Source organism: Anomalospiza imberbis, chromosome 3 (genome assembly GCF_031753505.1).
Source record: "Anomalospiza imberbis isolate Cuckoo-Finch-1a 21T00152 chromosome 3, ASM3175350v1, whole genome shotgun sequence".
Classification (NCBI taxonomy): Eukaryota; Metazoa; Chordata; class Aves; order Passeriformes; family Viduidae; genus Anomalospiza; species Anomalospiza imberbis.
Window position 1 is genome coordinate 69,706,035 of NC_089683.1, and position 18,058 is coordinate 69,724,092.

The 18,058-nt window shown below is 38.5% G+C and overlaps 1 protein-coding gene across 10 annotated transcripts in view; it reads right to left on the reverse strand.

Annotated features, from left to right (window-relative positions):
• Positions 1 to 14,976: 14,976 nt before the first annotated feature.
• Positions 14,977 to 18,058, reverse strand: part of MTR (5-methyltetrahydrofolate-homocysteine methyltransferase) — a 50,676-nt gene continuing 47,594 nt past the window's right edge. For all 10 annotated transcript variants that reach the window (XM_068184987.1, XM_068184986.1, XM_068184992.1 and 7 more), the window contains 3 exons: positions 17,577 to 17,769; positions 16,740 to 16,852; positions 14,977 to 16,607 (listed from right to left, as the gene is read on the reverse strand). In XM_068184987.1, coding sequence (XP_068041088.1) covers positions 16,515 to 16,607; positions 16,740 to 16,852; positions 17,577 to 17,769 — 399 coding nt within the window. In that variant the 3' untranslated portion in view covers positions 14,977 to 16,514. The remainder of the gene's footprint in view (positions 16,608 to 16,739; positions 16,853 to 17,576; positions 17,770 to 18,058) is intronic.

The window sequence follows — 18,058 nt, forward strand, 5'->3', positions numbered from 1 at the left end:
AAACAGTAAAGATGCCTAGTCTTCAAAATTTGTTAAAAACAACACAATTATGGCCATGCACTCACCAAGAAAGAACTTGATTTGTTTAGATTTAATGCCCTGTCTTTGACTTTCCAACTACTGATGAATAATTGCATAGTGGAAAGCCCCTGCAAATCTAAATTCTTAAGGAAAAACCTCATTGCTTTAGTCCTCAAAAGCCAACTTTTGCACATTAAGTTTTGCCTCCTAGTAAACTTAAGTGAAGCCTCCTTATAACTCTATGAATCTAAGAGTTTCTCCTCTTATATCTATAAATATTATTCAGAGATCTCAGAGTAACCCTGAACAGATTCTGATGACTGAGAAAGCTAGCAAGAAATGCCTGTAGTGTTTTCCCTGATCGTGTCTTTCTAACAGAGCACAACTCAGCAAGAATTTATTAAAGAATGGAATTGCAAAATTCACGAGGGGAAAACTACAGCCAGAGGTTTTCCCCTGTGTCATTGTCTGCAAGCACATGAGAAGAATCATACTATCCATAGATAATAGGTATTTCTGAAACAAAACATAGCACCAGCTAAAGACAGATATTTTAATCCCACAGCCTACATGGCTTTCTAAGAAAGATGCAATTGAAATCGGAGTTAAAGGTATTATGCTGAATTATCTGATAAGGTACTCTAATCTTCTTCTGTAAAAGAGATTAGAGTAACTGATGATTTTAATAGTCTCTTCTGAGCTTAAAAACCATGAAGGCCTTGCTCTGCCTTTTTTTTCCAAAGTTGATCATCAAGAGTGCAGTGCCTCTTGTAATTTTTGGACATGTCCCAAGATAATACAGATATTGCACAGATTATCAAAATTTAGAACATACCCTAAAACTTTTGAGAAAAAGAAAATATTGCAAAACTAGCCACACAGAAAGTTTAGGTAAGACGATGGATGTATTTTCATGCACAGCGTTTGTCTGTTCTCACTGCACTTGCTGTTTTTCTAACTCTTAGTGTGTCCATCAGGCTGGCAATGCTCATGTAAACTTGTTTTGCAGCAGTTCAGTTTTTAGCTGGTCTTTTCAGCTTGGGGGGGCTGGGAATGCTTCTCTATTTATTCTCCTCTACAAAACCACAGAGTCCCTTCCAGCACATAGAAACTATTAGAGTGATGAATTATCCATTCCCTCTGCTCCCAGATGTAACCATCTCAGTTACTTGTACAACTAAATATTTGTTGTCATCTCACATTTGTAAGTCTTCTACTGTGGCTAAAGTAGGAAAGCAGCAACACATAAGTCAAAAGTTTTAATTTTCTATTCCATATGCCACAGTCTGCTAGAAGATCCAAAACAGACTGACGTAGCTGTAAAGAAACACAGACCTTACAGCTGTGTGTACAAGACAGCAAATGTAGTCTTTTACCAGACCAGTTAATGTTGTGTAGGCCTTTTATAACAATTATTTGCTTAGAAATTTTAGTGTCTCATTTTTATTGTGCTGAATGGAAGGGCAGTTCAGCTGCTATTCTGAATCTCTCTCCAAATAAGTATTTTTCTTTCCATAGTCCATACAGGGAACTGAGCACAGCTACATTACTAAATTGGGTGCCCACAGGCAATGTGACTGCCCTGTGCTCAGCACAGCACACGCTGCCATCCACAGCCAAGGCAGCCTTTTGCCATTTGAAGCAGACAGCAGAGCACACTCTCCCAGCAGGCTTCTTTCACGCACTGGCAGAGTTTAACTCAGCAGAAACCTGTGTGCACCATATCCATCTGCCAGAAAGTGCTCTCTGGCTTTTGCCCTACATAGCCACCTGGGAGCCCAAGGAAACTTTATCTCAGGATAATACAAGGTCCAGGTGCTGCAGTAGGCTTAGGGACCATCAAAGCAAGGTGCCTGCACTTACCTATTATTCCTAACACACACAGTTCCAGGAGAATGGAGAATGTCTGGGATAACATCACTGTGCTGTAAAGCCACTCTTCCCCCAGCTCTCAGCTCTGCCAGTAGCACATGATGACATATGAGGGGAAGCTTCAGGCTGGAGGACAAAGAGCCCAGACCAGACAGCAGCATGAAGAAGGTGAAAATACAGGAAAGGGGATAATAGTATTTAGGACCAAGGACTAATATTTTACAAGGTATCTTTTTTGCTGGGCTGCACTTTCAGCAGTAGACCTGTGAGCAGTTGTAGAGCTCCACTCTAGGCTCTGTCTATATTCCAATTTCAGCTCCACAGTCTTCCCTTGGTTCATTTCTGTGATGAGGAAATCCCTAAAAGGGAAATAATTCATGCTTCAGGCAGCCTCTGGACAAGAGTAGGATGATGGAGTGTAGGGCATGGGAATCAGTCTGGATACAGCTCCTCTGTCACCTCTCTCTTCCCCTGAGCCTGCCTTCAAACTGTCCTCCTAAGTGTCTCTGTGTATGACAAGGAGGGAAACCCTGCTCTTTGCATTACCCATGGAGTAAAGACACAAACCCTCTGAGAATCATCCTTCCAGCCCTCAAAAGTATCCAGAAGAGCAGCAGATGCTGCCTGGGGAAGGGATTCCCCTAACTGTAGCTGACACATTCTCCACTGTCCAGGAAAATTTAAGCCCAAGATGGCCCTCCCTGTCCATTTAACCTCTGTCTCTCCCTTTAAGAATTTCCTTCCTTCCTTCCTTCCCACACAGTAAGTTTGATGGACTCTTTTTGCCATATGCCAAAAGGACTCTTTTTTTTTTTTTTAATTAACAAATTAAAATGTCGGTGACCTGGATTTTCATGAGAGATTTAGTTATTTTGCCCTTTTATTTGGGTGCCGTTTGTGCCTTTCTCCCTTTGCTGCTGTTGGGGAGGGGGTCAGGGAAGTGGTGTGAAATGACTGGATTTCTACTGTGCTCCAAAGCACAGTCTAGGGTGCCTTCCTATTGTTTCTAGAAAGTTATTCTGCACCTTAAACTCATATGGTTTGTCTCCATGCCTGGGAGTTTTGGATTGCCCTTTGGTAAGTGAGCAGAGAGATATTTTGGGGTAGTAGTCCTTTAGTCTGGCCAAAAATAAGTACAATTAAGACAAAATAAGGGAAAAAAAGGGACAAATTTTTGCCTAAAATTAAGTGTTTACAGAGCCACCACAATGTATCATCCCGGTTACAAGTTTCAGATTTTGACCATATGTCACTTCTCCTTAGCACAAAGAGATTTCACTATGTGACTCTTTCAGAGTAATTGTAGATAAAAAGACTGATAACTTTCAGTAAAATAGTTGTGTTAGAAAATCCTTAGTATATCAGGACTTGGTGACTTGTTGATTAGGTAGTTACTGGAGTGTAAAAAAAATAAAGGTCTGTCTGTCATTACCTGTTTGATCTACGGGCTCCTGCCAGCCTTGTTCTGCAAGATGGGGAGAAGGAGGCAGACTCCTCCTTGACACAGCCTGGAAGACAAACCCCTGACTGCAGCCACAGTTGCACCAGGAAAGCAGCACTGGTCTTGGCAAAGCTTCTTTGTGCCATACAGAACAAATTTCTTATGCTGTTGTGCAAAGCAGAGCCCTCCACAGCTGGTGTTTGCTAACTCACAAAAACATGATACAGCTATTTAAGACAAGGGTTACGGAGTCCTGTCCTGAATGTGGGAAGGATGTAGCTGTTCCCATTGAAATATGGCTGCTGCTAACATTTTGGCTCTTGTGAAAATCACTGTGTTCCATGACCATATTTGGCCAGGACTTCATTTTAGATCTTATCAAGAAGTCTTTCTTGCCACAAGAAAAGATTTTGCAAAACTGTCAAGACTTTTGTTTCTACATTTACTCCTTCAAATACTTCAGAGCTTCTGAAGGCTTTAATTTTCAGTGCTTAGAATAAGTGCAATGCAACAAAGTTTTGACAACAAAGCCCAAAATATTTATTTGCACAGTCTTTCTTGCTGTTATAATTTATAGCCCTGCATGGGTATTTCTCCTATGCTTTTTAATTCATAGTAATGCCATAACTTGAAACATGGTCCTTGGATGTCAGTGGTTCAACATGAATAAACAAATTTGAGCAATAAGAATCTAAATCAATTACTCTTTTAGTCAAAGAAAAGTGCATGTCTGAACTGTAGACTTTTCAGCCAGATCTCATTATCACTCTTTTCAAGTCAGCACTTCAGAATAATTTGAACACCAGCAACAAACCAGAAACATGAACACTGGCAGGGTAAGCTAGATGTCCTGTCAGTAGCATTATACCTTCCAGCTCAAAACATGATGGCTTCTTTTGCCCTTTCTCCCACATTTCTAACCTTAATTGCTGTGGAGTCAGGGCTGCCATTTAGCAAACTACTTGAGCTATGCATTAACATGTATTTAAGGTGACACTCACTCCTACAAAATAAGAGTAGTCCTCACACCCTGGCCACCTTGTCTCTGCATCTCTCTTGGACATTCACAGTAAGTAGCCGGATAGTGAAACAAGACAGTTTTATTTAGGTGCTTTGGCTTCCCAGGCAGCGTGGGGAGAGGGTCAGAGTTGCAGCCACTGAGGTGGCTGAGGCACTTTCCTGCAGCCACGAGCACTGGAGCCAGCAGGGATGAGTGTGGAGGCTGGGGACGGGCCAGGCAATGACAGCACCAGCTCCCAGGCACGAACACCACCAGTAGGTCACTGGCAGGCTTCCATTTCAAACAGCCCACTGTGCATTAGTGCAGTCTAAATAGGCATTTGGCAAGCTTCACATCACCTCATACGAGAGCATCTCACTCCTTAATGTCATCATTAATTCTGCACTGAGCGCATCCCTTTTCAAGGAGGAAACAATAAAAAAAAGGCAAAATTCTCGAGGCAACAGTGCAGAGAAGCCTCAAGAGTTGTGGTTCCAGAGGACAGACTTTGCTGACAGCTCCAGAGCTTTCTACAGGATTACTACAATACAGTGAAAAACAGAAAAATGGGAGTAGATGTAGTCAAAAAAGAATATAAATCTGAACACAATCTGATCCAACTCAGTACCATGTTCAGTATTAGAAGTAAATCAAGTAATCTTGAAACTCCCAACAGTTTATCTTCACTACTCAAGAATAAAACTTCAGATCTATGCCCAGTTCTAAGAAAGAGAAAATATAAGTGATTTTAAACTCTGTGCTAAGATCTTACTAAATTACTATGGTAATGACATGCATGGGAATTAAAATATCCAGTCTCAAAACCAGAAGGTTTGGAAACAAAGGAACTGAACTTGCATTTCTCTGAAGTAACTACTAAAATAATATAAAGGGGTACAGATAACATCATTCAAAGGATATCTGTGAAAACATGTTAAAAAGGTGCTTCTCTTCATAATTTGTCTATGGACATCTCAAAACCTTTATTTCTAGTCAGCTAAGAAGAGGTTCAAACTGTTTATCTGACTTCCACATGCACGGTACATGCATTTATTTTATTGCTTACACTCTGATGTGCTGATGCCCAGCAGCTTCTCAAACATGTACCTGCTAACACAGTGCTTCTTATAAATTTGTAATATTTATTGCAACATCGAAAACAATGAAAGAAAAAAAAATACAGCTGCTGTCAGCTCAAAGCAAATCTATTTGGTTGATGGATGATAAGAATTCCTCAGTAAGAACCTTGATAAAAAGTAAAAAGTTTATATTGTTCTTCCCATGTGAACAGCAACTCTTGGTAATTATCCATTCCTATATGGCACTTGGATCCTTTACATAATCGAAAGTTGTGAGACTAAGTTCCCACTCCAGTAGAAAAATTAATCACGTCACTTAACATTTTTGTGGCAGAAGAGGCTGGTATTCTCCATTTCACATGCAACAAAGAATATAATTGCCCACAAAGCATGTGAAGAACTGTGCTTAGATTTACTCAAAAGGCATATTGTATAAAAGCTGTAAACTCTCAAGCTGAATATAGAATTCTCACTCTTTCTAAAGACTATTCATGCTGATCCACACAAGCATTGATGATTAACTACGCTGTGCTCCTCCAGCTCTCCTTTTTGGAGCATAAGGCTGTGCTTGTAGGATGGCACACACCTGCTAAATACATATTTATGGAACAAAATCCAACCTGTGCATTCACTATCCTTACCTCATCTGCTTACATATATACTGTCCAGTTATCTCTCTGAAAGAATGAAATATTTTATGCTTATACGTATTTTTTTCCAGCAAAGAGTTATTTCTTAAAACTATTGTGCCTTTGAAAATATAACAAGCTCAGCAAGATTTTTTTGTCTAACATCCACTGCTCACACATTCTAGAATTCAAAAAGGTATGTAGCAGATTTCAGATTTCAGGATCACTAAGAATTTTGCTGTCTAATAAAGCACAACCTTGAGTACGGTGTATTTGGCTTCTACAGAGTAACTGGGTAACTGTTTAGCAACATTTCATTTTACTGGGAAAAGGCAGCATGGTTGCTCTCTACAACAGAATATATTTTAAAGTCAGGTCAATTGCATTCTGAGATGGATCAGGTTTATATTATAAATTGGAGTTCAGCCAATACTTGAGTTTTGACAGAAGAATCAAAAGATTACAGGGACTACATTATCTACAGTTTTTCATTACGGAGCCATATCCATGGGTTTTAAAAAATCATCTTGGGGCTCAAATTGGAACACAAATTACAGGCTGCTAAGTCATATCTCAAGTGCTCTGTCGCAAGGTTATCCAGCAGTCACTTCCACAATCCTATAAGCAGTGGTATCTTCCACACTGCTGCACTAGTTGCTTCTACAGACAATACTTTCATCCACTGTTGCAGTTGCTCTATGGTAACATCTGGTCAAGAATCACAAGAATTGAGAATAAAATTCACACGAACTATTAGAAGAAAGCAATCTGCTTTGTGTGCTGACAATTTTCCACAGTAGCTTCATAATAAATCAAGAGGTGACATATGGGAACTGGATTTCACTGATCCCTAGCCATCAGACAGGATGAGTCTACATCATTCTCCAAGTGCACACTTGGCTCTCCTCCCTGCATACATTTGGGCATAGGGCCATGCTGAAGCTGAGTGCACCAGAAACTTAATGCATCCTGCAGTCTACACTCAGCCCATCACCCCTTACAGCAGTGTTGCAGGGCAAATGCTGACCAATTTGCACTCAACAGGCTGAAACAAAGTCTTGTTGTTCATCGATTCTTTTGTTTGTTCGCGGATTTTTAGTTGGCTGAAAACAGAAGTGCTGAGGAGTAAAACCAGGCTGACTCCTGTTCTTACCTCTGCCATCAGAGTGGTATCTAAGAATGTTAATCAATATAGGTATTGGTGTTTTATATAGGTAAATACTGGCTTGTCATTACCGGTAGCTGTCTAGGAATGATTTATTTGAAATATTCCCTTGCAAAGACAACTATTACAGTTCCATGTATATTACATAAGTGCATGTGAAGAGTGTACCAGTCAATGGAAATACTAACTGGACTCGAGTACCACAGACTAGCCTGAAGACTAGCATTTAAATTTACAGTTGTTTGCTGTTGGGTTTTCTGTGTTTGTTTTAGTTGGTTTGATTGAATTTTTTAATCCAAGACTCACAACCATTTAAATATGTACAAGTAGAGGCTCTAATTACTGCAGTCTTCAAAAAGTAATTAAAAGCATGTCAGAACTCTTCACCATATTGTGCAGAACTGAACTCAGAAAGTGGCTCTTGTGGCTACGAAAGATGGAAATGTATCTCCCAGTCACAAATCCAGTGACAGATTACGTTTCTTAATCCAAAACATTTCCCTACTTACATGGCTGTTTCCAGGGACTGACAAAACAGAGTATGACTAGAGGACCAGTCAGCTGTACTGGGTAGAAATACTAGATGACCCAAACAAGTATTCTTAAATAAAGTGCCTAAAAGTTCAATACCAGATTTGGACAAATCTCACATTTTATAACATGGAATTTTCAGCCCTTGAACAGTAATCTGTGTGGGTACCTGCTATTCTTCAATCATAGCTGTCACAGCATCAAGCCTGGGAGAGTTCAAGTGTCTGGACAATGCTCTCAGGCATATGGTGTGATTCTTGGGGTGTCCTGCACAGGGCCAGGAGCTGGACTCAAAGATCCTGAAGGGTCCCTTCCAACTCAGTATACTCCATGATGGCTCTTTCCCAACACCCATCAATAGGTGTACTACTTACAGCAAGGGAAAATATCTTCCACCACAGATACTAAAAAGCTTGTAATGTTTGTGACATAAATATTTGCTTCAGTTTTTGCTTTAGAGGAAATAGCCATGCAGCCACACTCACAAAATGTCTTATGGAAAACTTATTTTAGAGACAAAACCAAAATCACTCATGTTTCTCCTTAAGTTAATTTAGGGCTTTTTGGTCAAATTAATGTGAAGAATTATATTTAACTTTAGCAGCAGTCTCATGTTTAATTTCCTCAAATCCTGTAATTGTTATCAGCTTTGTAGTAAATAAAGTGATTCTTACCTGGGAAAGAGACAAAAGTACAGTTCAGGCATTTATTTTTCTAAGCAATCAGTGAATACACTGTTACAAGCTTTGGAATATCAGGACTCCTTCTGTAAAAAAGAAATCCCTGTAATCCAACTGCACAGAGATAAACATTGACATCGCTCACACACTTACTTGGTCTGCCTAATTTTCCAGCATCCCTCAACTCCTCAGTCAGTTCGGTGGACAGTTGGTTTAGGAAGATTCCCAACAACAATAAAGATGAATGCAAAGCATGGACTCTTTGCAAATGGTGGCATTTCCTACAGAAGATATGAAAACCGTTAAGTATGACATCCAAGATACTTGGCAAATACGCATGACAGAAAGAGAATTGTAACGGTCGAGAAGCCAAGCAAAAACTCCAGTGGTGAGACTGGAAGAAGCAGCAGCAGAAATCTGATGAATTTTAAAAAAAGTTCCACAGAAGTATAGAGCCAAGAAAAGTACCATAAGGAAAAGGAACTCGTGAGATCTCAGTACCATAAGGAAATGAAAAAACTCTCAGTTTACTTATAATCAAGGCATATTTTACTGACAGATCAAGAGACGACATGATAAGATGTCTTATATAACATTAAGCATTTTACCTCATTACAGGCTGAATTTGAGCTACAAAAGCAGGAGATTTTGTATACTTCATGCTGACAGTTCTGGAAAGAAACCATAATAAAATTCTCAAATTTATTCAGATTGATTAGCAATAACCATACTGCAGCAGCTGCCTTGCCACTGCTCAGCACTTTGTTTGCACGAACAGCACGAAATATGTGACAGTACTGTGACTTTCCTGATATTTGCAGAGTTACACAACACAAAATATATATTTAAGAAGGAAGTTTAACTAAAAGGCAGCTCTTGTTTAAAAAATGGTCAAGTGAAACTCCCAACAGTATATAGAAAGTTAGCACAATGTATATTCACAACTTTCAAAGACTCTAAAGCTCAAACTCTCATTAAACAGTATTTGTTTAAAAATCATAAGAGGCTTGAAAACACAAAAATATTTTTGGATCATTTGCCAATCTTCACCTGCTGAACCAAGGCACTCAGACTACAGAATAGAATCAATGCCCATGTTGCTGGTTCTGTTGGGTAATCTCCCTCAAGCATCCCTGAGATGGATAGCTACCATTAATCACACTGGACTGGAAAGCTCATCTATTCCTGGCTTGATAGGGTAGCACTTTCTCTCAGCTAAGTGCTTCAGAATGAGAGTAAAAATTACATTCATAGTTCCAGCCATCTTTTTCAATGAAGCTGAGCACTGAAGAAGGTTTAACGGCACATCCTGTTAGCCCCCAAGTATTTTTGACAGGACTCAAACACCTAATATTCTTTCCAGATTACTGCATTAGGACTGATCAAACTGGTGTTTCAAAGAGGTAGTAATTTCTCCAGACACTTTAATAGCAGCTGGGTCAGCACTAGAAAACCTGCTAAGAGGTGTTCTAGCTCACTTCAGCTCTCAAGCAATGAATATGACAACAGAAACATAATACTGATCAAGAACTTAGAATAAAACAGTACCACAAAAAGTCAAAAAGTCCTTTCACTGATATTCACTCCCTCCTCCAGCACACTTGTAGCTTTGAGGAAATGCAGGCTATTTGGTTCTGTTCACTAAGTAATAAAAAATGTATCAGTACCTGGGGACTTTTTGAGGAAAAACAAGTATTTTATGGTTCAAGAACTTGAACTTCTACAGTGTGGTACTTTAAACTGTTTTAGAAAAGTAATCCTGCAAATGCACACAAAAAAAAACTTCAACAAAACCCATGTAAATCTCTTCTTGTGGAATAACTAGGAATCTGGATGCAGTAACAGGTTCCAGTTGTGGGAGACAGTGACACAGAAAGAGGCAAAGCATGCAATATAACACCTAAAAGTCTTTAAATCTTCATGTACCCCTAGCTGACTGCTGACTCCTGTCTTACAGCATTTTCAGCTAATGCTTATCTTTAGAGAAAATTTGGTATTTGGTAAGTACCCTGTACACTCTTACATCATGATAAGTTTTGAATGTCTTGCTTTAGTAGTTCTTACCATATGTGTATATCTGGTATTATAATAACTGAATCAAAACTTTTATTCCTTTAGCTGTCCTGAAAGGTGAGGCACAATATTTGGAAGAAAGTAAAAGCAATAAACCCAAGTGCTTACATTTATTTCCTAAATAAAGCACAAAGAAGGTCATGCTTTTGTAAATAGCAAATCCTTGGCCACACGAGTAAAATTGTTAGGTCAAGTGTTGATAGTAAAATCTGATCTTATGGACCTTAGAGAAACAATGTGTTTATTTGCTCTGCATTAGTATTCTGAAGAAAGCCATCTATTTGGTTACTGAAAAATTATACAAGGCCAAAACTGTACCAGTAGATAATTACTGTGAAGCCATCCATTACAAGTGACCGATTATGCAAAGAGGGCCTCATGCAGTGCTTAGCAGGAGATCTCACAAGTAGCAGCTTCCTGAAATAAAAGCAACTAAGTACAGATGAGCTTGAGACACCAATTGAAAACAGGTCCTGACCAGGCTGACAGGAGAACACATTGTACCAATTCACCTGCAAAGGGCAGTCTGCTAAATAAGTCCTTTGGCCGTACAGGGCAGCGTTTCATCTCCCTGACTTGCCGTCCCACCACCGCCCTCATCAACGGAGAGATACAAACACATTTGTTCTCACAAGGTCACAGCAGGAACAGAAGTACAGAAGGAGTCCACCAACCACAGAGAACTGACACCTGTTTTAGATCTCATATTTGCACTCCTGAACCTCAACCTAGATTTCCAGCTGATGGCCAGATTAAAAGGAATAAAGTTGTCCACTTCCTGGGAAGAAGCTATTTGGCAAGAACCTTGATGAAATTCAACAAAATCTGAAAATAATATGTATTTTTAGTTAAAAACACAAACATATGGCACTCATAGGCCATGAGAGAACTCTCAGTCACATCTCCACGCCTGTATTGTGAAGCCGGAGAAGGGGAAACAAGTACAGCTCAAGTATAAAAAGAAGTAAAGTAAGAACAAAACATCCCCTAAAAGTTGCACTCTAATAGAGAGGAAAAATTGATCTTTTCAACCCCTTGAGTAAGAAAAAAAATCCATTACACCTACACACCCAGATCTATTTTATCTGCTAGACTGAAGGAATTCTTGGGTCAAAATTGCACTGACGCCTACCTATGTGCAGATACAGAACTGATGTAGAGTTTTAACTTTTGAAAACGGTGGAAAAACTGGCTATTTTTATTTCTCACAATATTTTTCCAGAGTCGGGGAATGCCAGCGTCACTGAAAATCCTTTCAGAAACAATCATGTAAGTAATGAATCCAACAACTTCAAAACAGGGAGGGTGTCGTGACATGGGCTATCCTTTTTTTTTTCAACAGCTTCTTACTTAACCCTAGAAGAAGTTCATGACCTAATTATTATTTCCTCCTCCTTCTCCCACTCTAGACGTGCAAATACAACTCCTTAATCCCAAGTATGCATTAGATTTATGAAAAATTATTCATAAAATTATTTTTAAGTATTACAATTCTTAAAAATTTCAAAAATTACCCTTGAAAATTATTATTCTCAAATTGCATTTCCTATACTGTGATGTATACATAAAAATGTTTCCTTTATTTTAATTTACTGCAATTGCTAATATTGTGAATATCTGGGTTGTAAGAGACATTCGCCATAAATTAATCTTTCAGCTCTTCCCCAAAGAACTGCCTGTTCTTCTGCAATTAAGTCACCCTCTGTGAATCCCACACTACTGTATTTTCTTTTGTTACATGTAGTACATGCATAGAGATTTCTGCAGGTAGTGCAGCAAACTTTCCAGTCTCGTAAATCATTTTTGTCAGCTATTTCTAGAAAGCAGTGATAAAGCCTTTTCAAATTATAAGTGTTTTGTAACCTGAGTTTTTACTCAAGATAAATTTTGGTTCATAAAATATTTAAGTCATCAGCTGCCTAAAGAATTTTAAAAGCATTTATTATAACAGCAAGGCACAGATAAATTCTTTACTGCTTCTTAGTAGTTCATACCATTAAAATACTTCAGTTGAAAATTACATTAGTTTTATTTAGTTTTACTATCAGCTTATTATTAATTATGGGCTTAAAACAGCACACTGACAAAGGATGCAATTAATACACACTTTGGTTTTGCCAAACCAGATGAAAACCACTATGTAACTAAAGATGCAGTTAAAACACAGGGAATAGTTTAACATGTTGTGTGGCCTTCTCCTTAGTATTTTAGGAATGACTCACATACACAGTATAAGGCTCCTATATGCAGAGCTATGAGCACCATTTATTAATATTATCTAATGCTTGCCAGGTGAAAAATCTTCTTTCTGGAACAGTAACTTGTTCAGACAAAAAATGACTTTTTAAAAGGACTCCTACAGTTTCATTTTGGCAGAACCTACAGAGATCCCTGACATGCAGCTACGGAGGAGGACTGCTGGAGGGAGAAGGAGGAGGAGGAGGCCAATTTAACAGGGAGATGGGAGAGGAAAGACCATGAGCTAAGAACTAACATGGGGTCAGTTTGAGTTTCCACACTCCCTCCACATACTTCGTGCTCTTTCTGCAGGAAGGAACGACAGAGACCACCCACCTGACCTGGGATCACTCCCCTTTGTCTGATCAGGAGCTGTAGGCACAGGACACACTGGTGCCTTGGGGCACTGAGGAAGAAAACGAGGCCTTTCATCCTGCTGTCCTCATGGCAGCTTCGGGCCAGCAAGGATAATTACTGGCTTGCTTTTGCCATCCTGGCTGAAGTTGAATCACAAACCCAAAACACCACGTTTGGTAATCTCAGCTGAGGTCTCCTTTGCACAGCTATTTATGTCAGGCATGGTCAGAAATTCACAATATTCAGCCATAGTGGTATTATTAGAACAAACATGGGGGCGAACTCCACTGGGTTTTCAGTACTGCCTTTAGCTGGACAGTTCACAAATGCTGTGTGAAAACATGGTGGATGTGTTTGCATTCTGTTCACAGTGCATCTTCATTTGAAAACTGGCAAGTACAGAAGCCTGACAATCAAATGAAAGAACTTTGCAGCAGGGCTGAACAGGCTTTGCAGTGACAAGGCCACGATAAATTGAGGGCACAGGAATCCATTTCTCCAGTGACTGAGAACATGTGTTATGAGAACAGGTGCTACTGTTTCTGTAAGGGAACTACCCTCCTGAACTAATTAATGGACTTACTTCTTTCTGTGTTCTTCATTTTAAGACCCTGAATCCACTTTTTCAAGGCACACTCAGACAAACCAGACAAAGATTTAAAAAGGGAAATTAATGAAACCCAGTCACAGTTACTAGTAAACAAATCCTTTTAGAAAAGGCAAGGCCCTCATAGGCCTCTCACTATTCCCCTAATTTTCTGGACATGACTTGTGTTTTAAGAAGCAGATATTAACTGAAAGGGTGTATAACTTTCACACTGTTAAACAAGAAAGCAGAAGATTCACAAAAAATGCAGAAATACTTGCAAAAAAACCCTGTGAGTTTTAGGGTTTTTTTTTTTTTTTTTTTTTTTTTTTTTTTGAGAAATGAACTGACCTGGGTAGCACCCTCATGACAAAATAAGCTGCACTAGATTCTTCCCAGAAGTAACAGCAGCACTGAAACCTGCTAATGAAGGAGCAGGTGTAAGGGCAGTATTCCCTCCTGACAGTCATAAAATATATGTGCCTCAAAACTTAATCTCCAGGCTGCTGGCCTGACTTACAAGAAAAAAATCAGTACCTAAAGTCAGTTACTCACAAGAACTAAACCAGAGTCATTTACAACACATTCTAAATTTTCCATCATCTCTTACATCTAGAACCTTTGTTAGTAGTATTTAGAAAAGCACTGCAAAAAATATTTTATGCATTATAAACTTGTCAGTCTTTCAAGTAAAACAGCCTTACCTGGTACAAATATGAGACTCTTTAGCTTCATAATTTACCTTAGGTCTGGAGACAAGAATGAAAATTTGTCTTACCCAAAATGTCAAATGACAATTTAAAATAACAAAGCTTTAAAGGAATTGTTCTTGATTTGCAGTCAATACATTTGCATAATAACAAGGAGTAATTATTCCAAACAGATTCTCGCAATGACAAGTTTTGCAGGCAAACATAAAGATTTTCTCAGTGTGTGATGCCATGTGTGAAAGGCTAAAGCAACTGCACACCATTTGAAACCCTCTGCTTGTACACCAGGTAACACCACCACTGTTAGACAGCAGGGACCTCCTGCTGTCAGCTGTACACACTGAACTGGCTGCCACTGATTTCAGGAAAATAAATCAATAAACAAACCAAACTGAGCAAGTCAAACTTTGACCCCATTCACACAATCAAATTTTCAGACTAATAAGGCACTCTGCTTCCAAATGTAAGAATATGGAAGAGTGCCGGAGAGGAGAGATTCCAAGCATTAAATTGATCAGCAGAAGTGAAATTACCAAAAACAAAGCAGAGAGGATTTCAATTTTCATATGCTGCGTATTTCAGGAACAAATAATCTTTTATATTAAGAACATTTTACTTCATTTTTGGCAGTCTAAATGAGTGTTCTACTGAGAAACCATTCCCACTACAAAAATCAGCTGCTCAGCAAGGACATGTCACAAGTGTCTTGACATGGAGGGAGGCAGGGGGAGGGGAGATCCATTTCGAAATTATTTCTGTAAGTCATTAAAGGAAGAGCCATTCTAAAATATTCAGTTAAGAACACACTTATACAACCACTTTAAAAACCCCATAGCAGCTTCTATAATTTCAGGTTCATGGTACAAGCACATATTAATTTTGACATTATCTGTTCAGATTACTGCAAACATTTTATTGTTGCCATTTAAAGGATTCTAATAGGATAACACCATCTTTATTAAACTGCTGATACAAGATGATTCTTTCAGCATAAAGTCAGATGAAGACATTACAAAAATTATGTAGCTAATAGTAGATTACAATAAACTATTTAAAGAACATCTTTCTTACAATACTGGTCTTTTGTTTACAATTAGAGACCAAAAAAATGAGGGGGTTCTAGCATAATATTTTACAAATTAGCATTTAAATAATACTTGAGACACTTTTCAGAAATTATTGAAAGCTGAACAATTAGCACACTTGGTTAAATCTGAAGAATAGTCTACAATATTAACTGTTACACATGTCAGTACTATTTGCTTTTAAAATCCAGTTTTCTATAAGGTTAAAAAGTCTGCAGAAGACAGCTCCAAGCTTTCTGGCTGTCTATAGTAGCAAATATGCTGCTCTCATAATTTTCATGTACAAATGATTGTTTATGTATGAATTAAGCTTGACAACATTAACTGTAAGGTAGGAAGTGCCAGTACACTTTAAAAAGAATAGAAAGATTGTGACTTGCTGAAAGGAAGAGGAAGCATGAAGCAGACATCTCCATGGGCTCTGTCATGCCATTTCCCAATACAGATCTCTGATACTACTCCAGAAGATTGTATTATGCTGACAGTTCTACCATTGAGAACAATGTGTGTTCCCAAGCACAAGACTAAACACTGAGCAGATGCTTTTTACAAAGGAGATCTGTTGTACTTCAGTTGTTCTTGATTACTCAGTATAAAACATTTTGTGACTTTGCAGAAGAATCACATCATATTTCTGTCCCCGGGCTTGCCAAAACACACTAAAATAACAGAAGTCGAAGTCTGTTCTATGCGTATCCACAACCATGGGAGAGAAATTCTTACCCCTGGTTTCAAAATCTTCCAGAGAACAGGAAAGCTTTGCAGTTTCCCCATCTCACCCTACACCTAGCTTCTCTGCTAGAGTCTTTGTGAAAACATAAAAATAAATAAAAGTATGATGCTGTGACTGAGAAACTAAATACATTCATGGTCCCAAGCCAAGAGCACCAGGCAGACGTGATTTCAAATATTAAATTCCTTGATTAAAAATTTAAGACAATCAGACAAGCTATTGCGGTGAATGGAAGAAAGCTGTTTCCAGTGGGAAGAATTTTCTTGTTCCTTCTGGCAAATGGACTATCAAAAGAGGAAATTCACCCACAAATATCACAGTTGTTCAGTATCATATCCCAAAATGGGTTCCAGCCACTTCTCCACCTCTGCCACGGACAAATTTTTTCTCAGTGCATAATCTTCAACCTGAAAAGGGACCACAAAATATGATGAAATTTTTGAAACTCCAGCTTTAAATGTTTACAAAATTTTTAAGACATCTGCTCATAAGATGATTTTGAATGCTCTAACACTACTACAATTGACGGTGTTAATTACCTGATCTTTACATATCTTGCCAACAGCAAAATATTTGGAATTGGGACTGGAAAAGTAGAGGCCAGAAACTGCAGAAGCGGGTATCATTGCTAGTGATTCTGTTAGACCAATTCCTGGAAAAGAGGATGAGGATTTTATTATTCTCTGAATTCACAAATTCAGAACCTTTTTTTATGTTGGGCAGCTTCAAGCAAACTCAAAAAAAACCAAGCAGCTTTCAGATGAGCTAAAACCAAACCCTTTTTCCACTTGTTAACCATTCAGAAGATCTCAGAGCTTTAAACATACCACAGACTTTCATTATAATTACTGTAGAGTAACTCTACAGTTTCAAGAAAAAAACTTGGACATTTTGGCAAATGCGGTTTTGAAGCACTGAAAGTTATTTTTGGAATTGTAGAAGTACTAGTAAAACATCTGACATGCAAAATATAAGAGGAAAACAAATGGAATTAATCCCTTTGTTAAGAATTACCATCTCAAGGTTCCTGTGGACCAGGAAATATGCTGCTAAATCGGCTTTTTTTCTGTTTCTATCTGGAATGTCTTCTTACCACCCTAAGGATGCCAAAAATTTTTTCTGTGCAGTAGAACCCCGTTTGCATGCAATCTGCTAATTAGGGACACTACTCCTCCACCACAAGCACTGGCAATGTTTTGCAAATTCTTCCTTGAATGAGGCAAAATAAAAATGGGGATAAAAAGGGGAAGACAGCAATTCCCAGAAGCACTTCATTTTAGTATTTTATGTAATTCTGCAACAGTCAATTTGTTCTTCAGTTGGAATTTTGATTTCACATAAAAAGCAGTTTAAGAATCTTAGCAAAGCAGAGTTACCTGTTGTTTCCTCAATGTTTGCAAGTTTCCACATGGTGAGTTTTTCTGTATGGTCAGGCTGGCTGGGATATCCAGGAGCAGGGCGAATTCCCTCATATTTAATTTTGCGTAGGCCAGAGAGATCCAGCTGCTCACCACTACTGTAAGCCCAGAATTCCCTTCGAACTCTTTCATGAAGCTCCTCAGCAAATGCCTTGGAATAGAATGAAAAGATTTTTTTTATTTTTTACTTGGTACAGACTGATGCAATAGCTGATTGATTAAGATGAACAATGAGAGATGCTTTCTCACATTCCCATTTTCATTTTTAAGAGAGCTCTTAACATAGATGAGACATTTGAAAGAATTCAAGTTCACATGAAACACTTATTTTGATAATTCAAGTATTTTAGTTACTTCTCTTATTGGTAGATGTGCTTTTTTGATTGTCCTGCTTTAAAGAGGGAAAGATGTGGACAAGTAACCCAAAAAGACAAAATGCA